This window comes from Oxyura jamaicensis, chromosome 3, assembly GCF_011077185.1.
Source record: "Oxyura jamaicensis isolate SHBP4307 breed ruddy duck chromosome 3, BPBGC_Ojam_1.0, whole genome shotgun sequence".
NCBI lineage: Eukaryota > Metazoa > Chordata > Aves > Anseriformes > Anatidae > Oxyura > Oxyura jamaicensis.
In genome coordinates, this window is record NC_048895.1 from 1,047,127 (window position 1) to 1,062,138 (window position 15,012).

Below are 15,012 nucleotides of genomic sequence, written 5' to 3' on the forward strand. Positions count from 1 at the left end.
TGTAAACTTCGAAATAGCTGGCACTGACAAAGCAGCATTTCACTGGGATGATTCTGGTTTTTGGAAGAAGCTGTGAATCAAAAGCAGTTTGCTGGTATGGTTAACTCTTTCAACTCTGAACCAGATTCCCAGTGCCCCTATGTTAAAAATCTGGAGCTCTCCTAATTGAGTTTTCTGGTTTGCTATCCTGTTTCTCTTTATTTTACTATCAATATAGTATTTCCACAGACACTTTCTCATCTGAAGCTGTGAGAAAAACTTTCTGAAAGATTACATTAGTGTAAAGGTAAGCACAATCAAGCCTTATTAGGGCTCATTTTAAGGCTTAGGGGTTGGCAAAGCAATAAAGATATCCAAACTGGCAGAGAGCTATTTTTGAACCTTAAAGGGATGTCTGTGTTTCCATAGAATCCTAACTTAATCTATAGAATGGGATTTTTTTTTAAGAGAACATTTCCAAGATGTTATATTTGAAATATTTATTCAAGCACGATGTCCTGTTGAAGCTCAGTATTCCCAGTGACCAATGTAAAAGTTTGTAGATATATTTAAAGTCTGAGCATTAGTCTCTGTAGCCAGGGAAGCTTTTGTACTCCATGAATGTACAGAAGTGAGTTACTCGTATGAATTGTTCTTATTAAAATATTGAAATCTTAACACTGACCTTCCACTAACTTGCTTACTGTATAAAATGTTTCTATACCTTGCACAAAGCGCATAGATCTCTGCCTCTGTAAGCATTGCGCGGTCATCTGCGCTACCACTGGGGTAAGTCATAACCTGGCTCTGCTTCAGAGCAGCACCTGAGGGGCTACACCTTACCTCTCCGTGCCTCGGGCTGCGTGTCCTGGACCTTAATTGAGCTAAGCCTTGGGACTGGATCCTGAAAAAATAGTAAGTGTGATGCTTTGGGACATTTCCTATTTGCTGCAAGTGATGTACAGCAAGTGACTAAGTGATATGACAAGCTCACACACAGGGCCTTAAAAGGTCATCAAACAAAGAGTGGTGCTGCACACGTGGGCTTTTCTCATCACACCCTACCACGTTAGCTCAGGCTCTAGCTTTATAGCTTGCCTTTTGCATTTTCCAGTAAAGGACATTTATCGCTATTTCTGTTCATGGTTTTCACTTTATTAATGTACAGATTCACACAAAACATTATATTCTTTCTAAGGCTGTTTCATTAATATGTGTTCATAGTAGATAGAGAGTTGTGTACCGGGGGGAATACAGCAGATTGGCAGATCGTCATTTTAAAATTGTCACAATTTACCACTGCTATACTGGAGGACATGCTGTAGCCTACTTATACAGAAGTAACAATTGTATTCTAATGATATTTACTCCAGAGCACAGTAACAGACCACGTAACCCCATGGGTACGGTCTTCTGGTCCACCAGCAACATAAGCATCTTAACCACAGCTGTGCACAATACTAACAATTGGAAAAATTAACAAAAAGAGAGACATATTGGAAAAATTAACAAAAGAGAGGCATGTCTTCACCTTCTGATGCACAGAACAGTCTATGGAAAAAATTAGTGACTGGTGAGATCAGTCAGAGAAAAAAAAAAAAGGCATGTACCAGGAGAACTTTTGGTTTTCTTTTGCATGAGCAAGCAGTAGATAACAGTACCACTTCAATAACACTAAAAGCCTTTTAGGTCAACATGTCAGTCAAATGTTGTACTCCGGTAAGTTTCTAGATACAAAAAAAATTGAAGAGAAGTGTGAAAGCCAGCATTTCTGGCTGCCGCAGAGCAAGCAGACACAATTGTTTCATCAGGACACAAAAGGAGCAGAGTCCCAACAGGGCAGCAGTACCCACCAAAGCTGTGCATGGGACTACCAGGTCGGTCCTGTGCTGGTCACGGAAGAGAACCCACTTAAACAGCATTTGTGCCAAACCAAGCAGCTAATTTTTCACTCTTAGCACAGCACCAGTGTGACTGAAACACACTTCATTACAGAGAAGTACTAAGTGACAACTCCCACTGACATATTGCATAGGATCACAAGTCCCTCAACGTACACGCCTGAAGTAGGTAGCTTCACCACCACTAGTTAAACAAACCATTGCACAGAAGAGCCTTGGTTACAGGCATTTTAAAACATGTTTCTAAAATTAGTACAAGAATTTTTAAAGTGTCTCCACCTTTTTAAAGCAAACTGGATTCATCTGTAACCCCCACAACGAAGACAAGGTTCCTGTTTAATACCAAGTCTCCTTCACCACCTTTGCACATTACAGCAAGAAGGCAGCACAGCCAACAGCAGAAGGGTCAGAAACTAACGGGTACTGCCTGGCACACACAAAAGACTGGTAGTACAGACAGCAGGAGGAGTTTATGTAGATGAGAAGTTAGAAAAATATATTATTACTTGGGTCTAGTCATCTTGGGGTAGGAGGGATGGGGTGCACCACAAAATAAATAAGTGGAAAAATAGATCCAAGAAAATATAGAAGAGCCTTACATTTCATATTTAGATCTTAGATACAAAATACACAATTAACTAGCTCTACTCCTGATGACTATTCAGAGGGCTGACACCAATCTAAGCAGTCCTGTCCTCGACATGGAATGCGTTTAGGTTGTTACGTATTCTGTATTTATACATGCACACATGTATCTGTATAGGATGTATACACACACATGCATACTGTACCTAAAAGTCACAAAGCCTTTCACTAGCACCATTAAAAAAGCTCAATCATTAAAAAAAAAACAAGATCCAAGGGTATCTGGCAGAGGTCCATTTAAAAATAGGAAACAGTAACAACACAGCAACAGATCTGAAGCTCTTATTTGTACTGTACGGGCATGGACAAAATATTTACATGCTCAACTCAGTGGTACTGAACCTTAAGACAGAACAGCAGGGGGAAAAAGTACTTCAAGTGCAAACTTTGGGCTCATCAGCTAACAAAAAACAAAGACTTCTGCCAGCAGTGTTTCTTTCACCCTAGAAAGATCTGCCAGCGCTACCCAGAGCAACCTTTCTCATCTACCCATGTTATCACAACAAAGAGCAGGATACTAAAGAAACACTTAAGTCATTTGTCATATAAGCAACAAAATTAAGCTAGATAGTTTTATCACGTATCCCATAGTGGTCCTTGGCTGTAACACAAGAACAGATTACTTAGGCTGCATGCCACAAATACCACGAACAATTCACTTCAGGTCCCCATCCCCTTCTCCTTGAATTGACTTTTTGATGCGAAGCAACATGGTTGTAAGCCACTGATCCAACCGCGATATTGAATCGAATTCTTTCACCTATTAAAGAAAAAAAAGGAACAGTTTAAGTTAACGTTAGAAAGCACATACACAATACTGCTGCAAAAGGAGCATTCTGCATTTCTCAAAGCATGTTCTTTTAAACCCTCTACTCTTCCCAAGGTAAAAAAAAATAATACAAAAAGAACTATAAGCCATTGTCAGGCACAGGAAGGGGTTGGCACAAACCCCATGAATAACTTAGTAAATTTATTTATCATTTATTAAAATGATTTGTTTCTCGCTCCAAGTTAAAGTACTGTGTTTGGGACTTGCTAGAGCACATGCTGGAAGCAGCTCTGCTAATTTCTATTTCCTCCTCCTGGACGTTTCGTGGCAGGACAGTGAAGCCTGCCCACTGTTTTGCCCCCCTGGACTCTCAGCATCAAGCAAGGTCGCTGTGCTCAGAGCTCAGGCCTCCAGTTACCAAGCACATAACATAGCACACCAAAACCAAGACAAAAGGGGAGGCCACATCAAAGAGCCCCAGAAACAGCCAGCCACACAACACACAGACACGAGTACTTACAGCCTCGGTGTATGCCTCACAGTTTTGCTCCTCGTGGGCTTCCAGCAGTTTCTAGGAAAACACCATAAGGAACTTAGAAAATGCTACTGCATGCTCCACGCAGCTGCTGCACAAGCTGCTTCTTAAACCCAGGAAAGGGGACTGCAGGACACCGCCTCCCCAGACCCACATGTCCAGCAGCAGCACCTTTGTAACCCATTAAAATGCCAACCAATATTTTTTTTTGAGTTAACTAGAATAATCATCTTTCTGCTGTTGCTACTCCCACAAGTTTGGCATAAATCCCATGCAAAGTGAGTCTGATGTCCTCTAAAATGTTTCAGTTAAAGACCAAATATGTGGCAAGGTGAAAAAGCACAAAGTAAAGGGCAATATGCATTTCCAAAGACGAGAGTGTTATTTCAACATTGGCTTTACTTACTTTCAATAGCTTGCATTCCCGTGAATCTGTGAACGCTGGGAACATTTCTTCATATTTCTCAAGAGCAAGCTGAAAGAGAGAAGCATACCCTTAAGCTCTTTTCACACAGAGTTCCTTGCTTTTTATTTCAGTTTTCACCTTCTAGTCCTAAAACCACAGAGAGAGCTCGAGAAAGTATTTACAGCAAATCCAAGAGAGCAGGGAAATGAAGAGGCGAGCTCAGAATTTGGCCTTAATCTGACCAGAGGTGGCTGTGGCTTGAGACATCACTCAGGCATGAACAAAGCAGGAACACAGACAGACCAAAGGCAGAGCAGAAATAAGGAAAACTCCCTGCATGCAACACAGCAGCTTTCAGAGCCGGGTGCTTATAAGGAGGATCTGCAACATGTGCCCCAATGTACCTCGGTACCTCCCACTCCAGAAGTGCTGGGGCTCACCCTTAATTCTGCTCACACTGGTGTTTTTTGGTGTTTTGGCCATTTCAGCCCAGCAAACATCAGTTGAGTGCATCAGCTACGTGCTGGCCACTGGCCCCCCTCCGCTCTGCGCAGTTGTTCCCTGCTGCTCCTCCAGAACAAAACAAGAGCACGGGAACTGACGCTGCAGGGCAAGAGCCGCGCAAACCCCTGCACCTGCAAAACCACGGCCCAGGTGGCAACGGTCCGAGCCCACTGACCTTGGCGTTCAGCTCATCCACAATGAAGTGGCACAGAGCTGCCTTGAAGAAATACTCTTTCGCACTGTACTTGAGCAAAGGGTTATCCATTGTGTTTGTTCCGACCTATGTGTAAAAAGGCATTATTAGAGTTGGGAACGAAAACTGCATCGTTAAGAACTGAATTAAAAACGTGACGGCTGATTAAAATCAGACACAGCCCCACACAACTGTCTGCAAAACATCAGGGGCTGCTATTGGGCAGCCAGCCAGAGTTCAAGTGCCCCAAAGAGCAGTTTGAGACCCACAGGCAGCCCAGGGCCCACTGCCTCTGCTGCCCTGGTTCGGGGTTCCACCCTGCAACCTTGGGGCTGCCTGTCTGAAGCAGGAGAAAGCAAAGTCCGCTCCATGAAAGCCTGCTCTGCTATTAGCCCCCCAGAAACACAAAAGCACCACTGCCGGTATTCCCAGGTCAATATTGGACACAAAAGCAGAGCAATCAAGTTTGTGGGCTTGGGGGGAAATTCTGTGACAGAACATATTTCTGAATGCCATCAGAAGTGTACTTATAGACTTCCTCCCGCCTGCTTTCCTGGCCTCTCTCTAGAAAAAGATGGATTCCGGAGGCAAAAAAAGAAAAGGAAAAAATAAATAAATAAATAAATAAAAAGCTAGGTCAACTCGTAAAAGCCAAGGAGCAATCTGTGTCAACATGGCACGATCAGCTGCAAAATAAGCAAGAGCAGAAGCTTCCAGGTCACAATAATATTGTAAGATGATGCACTGATCAGCTTTTCATTTTCAAGTAATTTTTTGCTCTGTGCTTTCTCCAATTTCTCTCTCATCTGACCTGTGGCATCATTTAAACAAGAAAGCCTTTCAGCCCTTGAGCAAACCTGAAGTGCCCCAGGTGTGGAAGAGTTTTTAACAATTTAGCTGTGGGTAACAGGCACAGCTCTGTTTTATAGTGCAAAACTCTGAGATTTCCGTAACGGGAGCAAGGCAGGACCTCTCCAGCCCCAGTCCAGCTGCCAGGACAAGGGCCAGGAGCTGCAGACACAGAGAGCCGTGAGGCTGCCCGTCGGCCAGCAGGCACTCACCTGCTCGTAGATTTCTATCGCCTTCTGGTACTGCTCCAGCTGTGCGGCATAGGCTGCAACCTTCAGCAGACACTTGTTGGCGGAACTGCAATCAATACCATCACCAACTAAGTGGGCGAGCATCTGTGCCCTGCTATCTCCCAGCACTATCCCTGTTACTTAGCATATGGAACAGTGGGACCCAGAAGCTGCAAATTAGGAGTTTTTGTTTGTTTGTTTGTTTGTTTAATGGTTGAAATTAATACATGTGGAAAAGGATGAAGACCTTCAGTTCAGCATAGACCATATTTCAGACCCTGTTCAACCCCTCCATGCTTTCTGTGCACCCAAAATGGGCATCCCAAGCCAGACAAGTCTTATCTTGGGGTGAGAACACAGAAATTCTTTACAAACAGTTGGCATGAAGAAGGCACGGGCACCCCAAGGTATCAAAGCTGCAAAGCTTGAAATATTTACATAGAATTTGGGCATCTTATCAAAGAACATTTTAGAAGAGCCTGTTGGGTGAGGCGTGTCAGCAAGTGTGTAATCAAGGGCAAATCCCCATTTCTGACCCCTCCCTGCTCTAAGTGACCATTTCACAGAGACCACTTACCTGTTGGACTCTTCTCCTTTGTAATAGTCTGCAGCCTGCTCGTAGTGTGCAATCGCCTGGGGACAGAAACGTTATGCTTGAATACCACTTCTAAATTACCAGTTTTTGGTTAGATCAGTGTACAGTGACCACATTCACAAAAGCTTTTCCACTCTGCAGATGAAAGGAGCGAGATGACGGCGCACGGCAGGACTCCTGGTGAAGCGAGGCACCCAGCAAACTCAAAACATGAGGCTGCCCTTGAAAATTTGACTGTGTACTTGTTAATGGTTCCAAGCTCCGCAGCACGTTTAATAAAGGTGACACTGCTGTTGAAGTATTGACTACAGGCTGTTGAGGTACTGACTACAGGCATTTAAAACCACAGTGCAGCAAGGCTGCTGCCAGTTTTGCCATGATATGGTAAATATTTTAGCAGAACTGTCCTGACGCAGCAGAGCTCACTTAAAGTGGTGCTGCACGTGGACAGTGAATGCTGAAATCATTAAGATAGGTGGACGGGACCCAGTGAAGTGGAGCTGAAGAGGCAAATGGTTTTCTAGAAAACAGTACCTAGAGACTGTAAATTTTCATTCTGCAAACTTCAAGCAGAGAAGGATTTGCAGCTGGTCAAGCTGCCGAATGTTTGATGCGATCCTGATCAGAGATCCAGGTGCAGGCTTCCTGCTGTAGGATCTCCGTTATGGGAACTAACTTAACTAACTTCCAACTATGGGTGACCTGCACATACCCAGAGAAGCCTCGTGTCTGATGGGAGACGAGTTTTGGCAGCCGTGCTGGCCCCAGTGCTGCTCTGGCCAGGCAGGGAAATGCAGACACACCTGCAGCATCTGCACGGCAGTGCCAGCAGGGCTTGCCATCCTCACCTTTTCAATGTCCACCAGCTCGGCCTCGTAGATCTCCGCAATGGTGATGTGATGCTTGGCAGCGATGGTGAACCGCCCCTGGGGAAGATAAAGGGTGCATGTGAGAGGGGGGCTCCCTCCGTGCCCCGCACACACGCCGTCACAAAGCGGCAGGGCCACAGCGAGCTGTGCCTCTTTCAGCCACACACATAAGACGCATCCACCCGCAAGCAGCCAGTGCAGCTTCTTACCATGTCGGTGTAGATATCAATAGCTGCATTTAAGCAGTTGATGGCCTCTGCAGCATGAATGTTCAGGAAAAACAACACAAAGTCAGCCAGCACATCAGAGTCCGCCCTTCAACACCTCCCCCCTCCAAAACCAGATCTCGGTAACATTTCGCCAGATCACAGCACAGCTTCTGAAATCAATACCTGCTTACACGTGTACGTGTGTGCATGTGGAACGACTGACATCACATTCACAGGGACTGGGGACGTTATGTTCCCCACCTTTCTGCAAAGCTCATCCCAATTCACCCACCCCAAACACCCGTGTGCTGCGTAGCTGCAGCAGAAGCCCTGACACCGAGTGCTAACAGGTGATTAGGATGGGTAAAATACAAACAACTCACGGCCCTCCATCACCAGGCTGCATCCCCAAACACAGCAGAACTCACAACACCAGACTTGTAAACACACAGGGGCTGCCATTTTCTAGGATTTTTTTTAATTTTTTTTTCTCCCACAATTACAGAACAGTGACATCAGCCCCGAGTGGTTTCTTCAGAGCTCTGCAACAGCTCTCTGGCATGAGAAAGCATCAGTAACGCTCTTGGGCTGGTTTGTCTGCGCACACTCAGACAGGATACCGGGCTCCCAGAAAACCACAACCCTGCTCTTCACAGCCAGATTGAAGTAAGCCAGACCATTTATCCTTTTATCCCGATCCCAGCAGAGGTCCATCTGTTTCCCTCCTGCCTCCTCTCTGCCACGTGGTGGCAGCTGAAGTGGTGCTGGGACCTCCAGCACCTCCCACTGCCACCCAGAACTGAGACCCTCCTCAGACGGGTGAACGTTTCTCCAAAACCAAGCTAAACCAGGAAGCAAACTGCACCGGCACATCTCTCACCACGCTTCTGCCTGGGGCCTCCCCAAAGCTTATCAAGGACAGCATCAGAGACAGTGTGAAAGCAGCTAGAGGAGGCCTCTCCTTGCATAGGAGAGGCACAGAGCATCCCTTCCCCAGGCTCTCCTATCCCTTTTTCCCCTGAGGATGTCTCCTGAGTTCTCTCCTTTCCACGACTGCCATCCCAGTGGCATAGCTGCAGAGCCAAGTTCTTCAAGTAACGTTAAATTTTAGTAATTATCTTTCCTGACTGCTTTTAAGAAGGAGAAGCCCAGGCGATACTAAGGCTTTACAGCAGCCTGCAATGAGGATCTACAGGCACACCGACCAGCTGACTACGAAAGCCTCGGCGCAGCAGCTCCTACGCAACTAAGAAGATTTGCACAAAACAATCCCGGATTTTGTCCCTCTTACCTTGTGGGTCTGCTTTTTTGTAGGCGTTCCCAGCATCCACAAAACTGGTGGCCGAATCATGCTTGCTCTGCAGCTGCATGTGCAGTTTGGCCGCCTGACAGAATGCATTTCCTGCAGCTGGGACAGAAGCACACATCAACCCACTGCACCCCTGTGGTCCCGCAGAGCGAGCAGAATTGCAGCAAAATGACAAAACCTGTTGCTCCCCAGGACCTGGCAAGTTTTGGAGGTGCAACTGCCCCACAGGTGTTTTCAAGCCAGTTCGGGACAGCAATGCTCTGCTTCATGCCAACCTCTTCCCATGAAATGAGCATCCAGTCTCACAGCGAGAGGAGCGAGCCCGGGGCAGTGCCTTTAGCAGGCTTCCCTGCAGGCTACCAGCTTCAGTTTGAAAATGATAAACTACACCCAGGTGGGTAATTTAACATAAACATTCAGGTCACGCCTCTTTGCCCACCCTCCCAGTATTTTAAATCACCGGGCAGAGCTTAGAAATCACATCGCCACAGAGATAATCCCCACGAAGACAGTGTGGGATGCACAGTTCCACCACCAGAATTTGCAGGAAAATGCTTGGGCACGCGCGGGTCACCTCGCTATGAAACCCCCCCCCGCCAGCATCTCCGCAGGCATTCAGCCAGGGCTGAAATGTTCCCCCCACATCTCTTTTGCAGCCAGGACAGACACCCCAGGCGGGCTCTCCCGACCACAATGAGCAGGGTGAGATGTTACACCACGGAGTTTCTGGCTCCCTCTGCCAGGGCAGCTGGGCCCGCAGGCAGGCTGCAATGACCAGTGTGGGCTGTACTCACCGCTCCAGTTTTTGGCAATCTTGAACATGTTTGCAGCCCTGGTGTACATTTCGCAGGCTTCCTCGACGCGGGTGTTGCCCCTGGAACAGAGCGAGAGCCCGTCACTGCGTGCTGGAGTGAAACACGGCACTGAAACGGGGCCACAAGCTCAAACAGGGCTCGCTGGGCTGACCTGGCTGCCCAGCTGTGCCACGCTCGGGGCTGGCCTCCACCTTCTCCTCCAACACCAAGCGGTGTTTTGGGGCAGGGAGAGACAACACTTCACGCCAGCACCCGGGCGCGGGAGCAGTTCCAGTCCACTCCTGCTGCAGCACGGAGCAGGCAGCAGCCGGGTGATGCTACAAGGGGAGGCAGATCATCTTCACTGCATTAAGCAGGGACAGAAAAGCCAACAGGAGCACAGTCCTGAAACAGCAACTTATGGTTTTTGCAGGCTCCTGAAGAATTTGGAGCCTTGAGCTCAATCTGCTCTTTGACTCATCTGCGAGCACAAGTGGGGCCATCTCATACGAGTCTCATGAGACACCTGCTGAAAATACTTGCGGAAACAGCCTTCCACATGACAAACTGGGCGTTATTTAGGTAACCCACAGCAAACCAAAAATTAAAAACTTGCTGTCTGTCCGACTGCCTGCAGAACGAACAGGCGTTCGTCAGGGATGAGCACGTGAAGCTGATGGGAGCTAACACCAACACAGCCCCACCAGCTTCCAACTGTTTTCTGGCTACGTGCGCAAGGGAAAGGAGCACTTGGAACAAGTCTGACTGATGGGTTTTAGCACCATAACCCAGCCTCCTGACCAGGAGGATTAACGAGAATTCAGTTCATCTCCAGGGAGAGTTTTTGTTAATTAAACCCAGGTTTCTTCATGGACTTACTCCCGCATGCTCGCTGCTGCTTTCTTTAATACGGAGTCCTCCTGACACCCTGGACAAGTCAGCCTGGCTGACGGAAAGCAGGGGAGAAAACACATGGTTTTGTCTCTTTCCTCCTCCTCCTGACAGCCAATCTCATTTCTAAGCACAGCCAGTTTCTGAGGCTTGCTTTTCCTGCCCTTGCAAGAGGCATTTTGCGCAAACTAAAGCCAAAAGAGGCACGAGGTAATGGGAAATCCCGTGAAACAACCAAAATGGGCCAGTTTCTAGTCTCAGAATAAAGGAAAAAGCAGAAAGCACTTCTGCGAGCTAAGGAAGTTCCTCAGGAAAAAGCCCGGCTGTCAATAAGGGCTCTGGCTAGATACCTGGTGGCCTCGCTCCCACTGGGAGGCCAACCCGCCCCGCCACCACCGCAAGCGCTGCCCGTTTCACCAGGAATTAAACCCAAAGTGAAATGCAGGCAGTGGCCAACATGCAGAACAACCCCAAGCAACCATGAGCACCGGGACAGAAGAGCCCAAGCAGAACCTCTCATACTTTAAAAGCAAAGCCTAAAGAAGAAATCCAGGTGAATCCAACTGCACTATGAGAGACAACGCTGCGCTGCGCTGCCAACAAGCTCCAAGGGCAGCGATTCCCTCCCTGCAGCGCAGACACGAGGGGACAATGCCAGGAGAACATTTGCCCGTTTTTCTTCTGTCCAAAGCTTGTTTAGGAATTGCTCTTGCATCTATTTTTAGCCAAAGAAAATTAGAAATTTGCCTCTCGAATCTGCTGGCTCACGCCGAGGGTTTCAGGGCAGCTGCCCGCCAGGATTATGCCTGGAGCGCGCCCCGCCTGGTGCATCTGCCTCAGGGCCGCGAGGAATTTATTTTTAAAACTTCTGCTTTTGGGCTGGGGGCACTCCATTTTTCCAGGCTGTGGTTTAAAAACATCAAAGCCTCCATGGCAGCATCACCAGAAATGCTATTTTCTTTAAGTAACTATTTTTAGAATGGCACGCGGAATAAAGCTTGAGGGAGGCAGAGCTACTAGTTTTTCAAAGCCCTTCCAGACACAGCTCTCACATCCCCACAAATACCTATTCATCCTTCAGCAAAGTTTAAACCAAGTCCTGCTTTCAAGACAAAGTCTCTGAATTAGGACTTCAGCACTCGTTTCCTTGAAAACATGACATAGTCAGGCGATTCCACAAACTGGAATTCCTCCAGTTCCAAAGGGATCCCTTTGGAACCCCTCGAAAGCCCCTTTATCATGCCGTCTGGGGGTCCCTTGAGCTGCGGCCCCTCTCCCAGTTGGTTTGCTGCGGTAACGCTGTTCCTAAAAGCCCCCGGTGAGCGCTGCAGCTCCTAGGGCCAAGGACTCTGTCCCTCGCTGTCACACAGGGACGGGATATTATTCAGCAAAATCCAGCTGGCTCTGGGATGCAGAACAGCCAAGCTGCCAGTGCAATGCCAGCAAAGGGGGCTCCAGCACTTCGGAGGAGTTGGGCGCAACGCCGGACACATCAATCTGAGCAGGGGATGCGCCGGCAGCCCTGCACCCGCTGCGCGTCTGCACACCCGCACGCACGCTGCACACGCCTGCACGCCGGCTCGGCAGCACCAATGCAGCAGCGATGCTGCAAAGGAGCTCATCCCTCTTTCCGGGGGGCACACCACTGCACCCCACAGGCTGCCTATGGCGCAGGGATGTTTTCTGGGGAGAAACGGTCCTTTTCCTGGGCAAATCCTGGTGAGAGCCACGGCCATTTGGGACAACCAGCAGCAAACCCCCGCAACACTCGCCTAGGGACCCACCGCGAGGGCTGGCGGTGCTGCAGAGGCCGAGCAGCTCATCACAGCCCCGGCTGCAGCACGGGGTGCGCTCTGGGGATCCCTCCCGGGGACCCCCACCTTGCCGCCCCGCTACAGGGGGTATTCGCGTACCCGTTTTGAACCCCTGGTTTTGCACCCCCCCCCCCTTTTTTTTTTCCACCTACCCGTTTGCACGCCGTGCACCCCCTTTGCTTTTTGCACGCACATACACACACGCACACCCCGCACCCCTTTTTGCAAGCTCGGCCTGCGAGCCCCCCACGTAACGACGCCTCCCCCCCGCTCACCCGAAGAGCCCCCGCAGGAAGGAGTGCGAGCCCTTCACCCGCTTCTCGGCCTCGGCCATCAGCTGCACGGCCTCCCGCTCCTTGCCCGTGCTGTCCATCGCGGCGCTGCTCACGGCCAGGCCAGGCCCGGCACCGCCTCCTCCTCTTCCTCTTCCTCCTCCTCCGGAGGCGCGGCCCCGGCGGGCGCGTGCACGGCGCGGGGCGGGGCGCGCGCCGCCCGCTGCAGGGTGCTGAGTGCGTGTGCGAGGCGTGCGGCGCCTTGCACGCTGCGTGTGCACGTGGTGCGTGTGGCACCGTGCAGGGTGCGCGTGGCATGGGACACGCTGCATGGGACACGCTGCATGGGACACGCTGCATGGGACACGCTGCATGGGACATGCTGCATGGGACACGCTGCATGGGGCAGCTGTTGCACCGTGCAGGGTGCGCGTGGCCCAGCATGCACAACGCACGTGATGCACATTGCATGTGACGCCCGTTGCAGGACGCGCGCTGCACACCGTGCACGCTGCACGTTCCATGCTGCATGCCCCCACCCCGCACCACCCTGGCCTTGCAGTAGGGACACGATGCTCACCCCACACACAAGGAAGGGGCAGGTCACGGGGGTTTTGCCTCCTGCATTTCGGGAGTGCTCGCAACGTGCACTTGGTGCATTACAGTAACGCAGTGAGAACATGCAGAAACTCTTAAAACTGCTTCTAAAAAAGCATCCTGACACCTGTCTTAGCAGCTGCAATCAGTCACTTTTTGCACTTTTGCATCAAGGGGGAACTGTGCAGGAGTTAAAAACAATCAGAATAGTTAAAATGGGTTAATACAATACAATCAGAATAGTTAAAAGTTAATAGTTAAAAGTTAATACAATCAGAACAGTTAAAAGGGTATTTGAAAGGGATTTCACTCTTGCATACAGCTCTGGAAAAGAACTAAGGAAAACGAGGTTCTGGAAAAAGGCAGTGCTCTGATACAGAGCAGGTAAAGCTGCAGAACAGGAGGGTGACAGGCTGCTCAGGGCAGCTGGACCCTGCGGGAGCATCCTGCACCCCAGCACTTCTGGGCCAGACCCAAAAAGGCCCCCCTGTGCCCCACTGTGGCCAAGGGGTTGGTGAGCTCGCAGAGGGCACACATCACCCCAGAGGCACCATTTATAAGGGTGGTTTCATTCACAGCCTGCTTAAAGCATGAGTACATGTCAGGAACAATCAGCCACCGCTGGGATGAAGCGCTAACAATACAGAGAAACCCAGCTCCATCACTTTCCTAGATGGATGTTCATTAACAGTGCACGTTGCTGATGGCTGCATCTTCACCAGGATCAGCCCTTATCACTCTGCAGTCAAAGCACTTACCCCCTCCCACATTAGCTGCACACTTGGAGTACACCAGAAAGAAGCCGATTCATCACAACCTCAACTTTAGGGTTCATTTATTATTATTATTATTTTTACATTCCTCTGTTAGTTTCCACAGAATTACTTAAACACAGGAGGTAAAGCTGAAGGTTAGGCTCTGGGCAGAAGGGTCTTTTCCTGGGGCCACTCTTCATCAAGAGAAGGGATACAGAAAAAGCCAGAAGAGGCAGGAAGTGTGCCCATTTTCTGTCTCACACACATTTGTGTCCCACCCCCAAACTACAGCTGAGTCTCTCCTGATTTGGTCCAGCACCAGTGCCCTTGCTACACGGCTGCCCGTGGCGGAGCTGGATGGCTCTATCAGCCCATGTGGCAGCTGCTCCACCATGGCCCTCAGGTGAATTCGGGAGGGAAAATTCTCTCTCCAGGCCCATCTGCACCAGGTGTTTTAGTGGGCTGAGACAGCACATTAACTTATGACATGAAGCTACTGAAACCTAACTCAGGTCCATCCGCTCATTTTGCAAAGGCAACCAAACAGCTGTTGAGTGGCAAATTCATCCAGGCTCAGTCTGGGAGCAAAAACCAACACCGTCCTTCCACCTCCCAGCCTTACCGAGGTCCCATGTTAATCCTGCTCCCTCTTCCCCATGAAAGAAAGTGGCTGGTGCTGCCATGGGTCAGCAACTCACCTCAGGTCCCGGCAGGGTTCCTGATTTGGGCTTGACTTTGCTACCCCGAGGCACAGCATGCTGCTCTTCTGCCGGTGAGCCACGCTGCTGCTCTGAGGCTGCACAGGGCTTGTGCTGGGAACACACTGTACTGGCACTCACGTCACTGTGTGCTAGATCCCAGGGCTGCTGCTGAAACGCACTCTGTGAAGTTCTGCC

The 15,012-nt window shown here is 49.3% G+C and overlaps 2 protein-coding genes across 3 annotated transcripts in view; one reads left to right on the forward strand and one right to left on the reverse strand.

Annotated features, from left to right (window-relative positions):
• GZF1 (GDNF inducible zinc finger protein 1) overlaps positions 1 to 15,012 on the forward strand; it is a 32,901-nt gene that overhangs the window by 8,467 nt on the left and 9,422 nt on the right. The window lies entirely within an intron of this gene.
• On the reverse strand, positions 1,930 to 12,944 carry NAPB (NSF attachment protein beta). Its single transcript, XM_035322811.1, has 11 exons — positions 12,768 to 12,944; positions 9,788 to 9,867; positions 8,976 to 9,092; positions 7,685 to 7,731; positions 7,455 to 7,532; positions 6,589 to 6,644; positions 5,994 to 6,078; positions 4,915 to 5,019; positions 4,236 to 4,304; positions 3,815 to 3,865; positions 1,930 to 3,285 (listed from the first exon to the last, which is right to left on the reverse strand). Exons 1-11 carry the CDS (start codon positions 12,863 to 12,865, stop codon positions 3,181 to 3,183), a joined length of 891 nt encoding a protein of 296 aa, XP_035178702.1. The 5' UTR covers positions 12,866 to 12,944; the 3' UTR covers positions 1,930 to 3,180.

Bases quoted from the DNA above. Each gene is read 5' to 3' on its own strand.
- NAPB (XM_035322811.1), bottom strand. From the start codon at position 12,865: ATGGACAGCACGGGCAAGGAGCGGGAGGCCGTGCAGCTGATGGCCGAG. The intron at 9,093-9,787 runs GTGAGTACAGCC...CTTCTGTCCCAG, and splicing joins GATTGCCAAAAACTGGAGCG to CTGCAGGAAATGCATTCTGT. The intron at 7,732-8,975 runs GTAAGAGGGACA...TTCATGCTGCAG, and splicing joins CAAAAAAGCAGACCCACAAG to AGGCCATCAACTGCTTAAAT.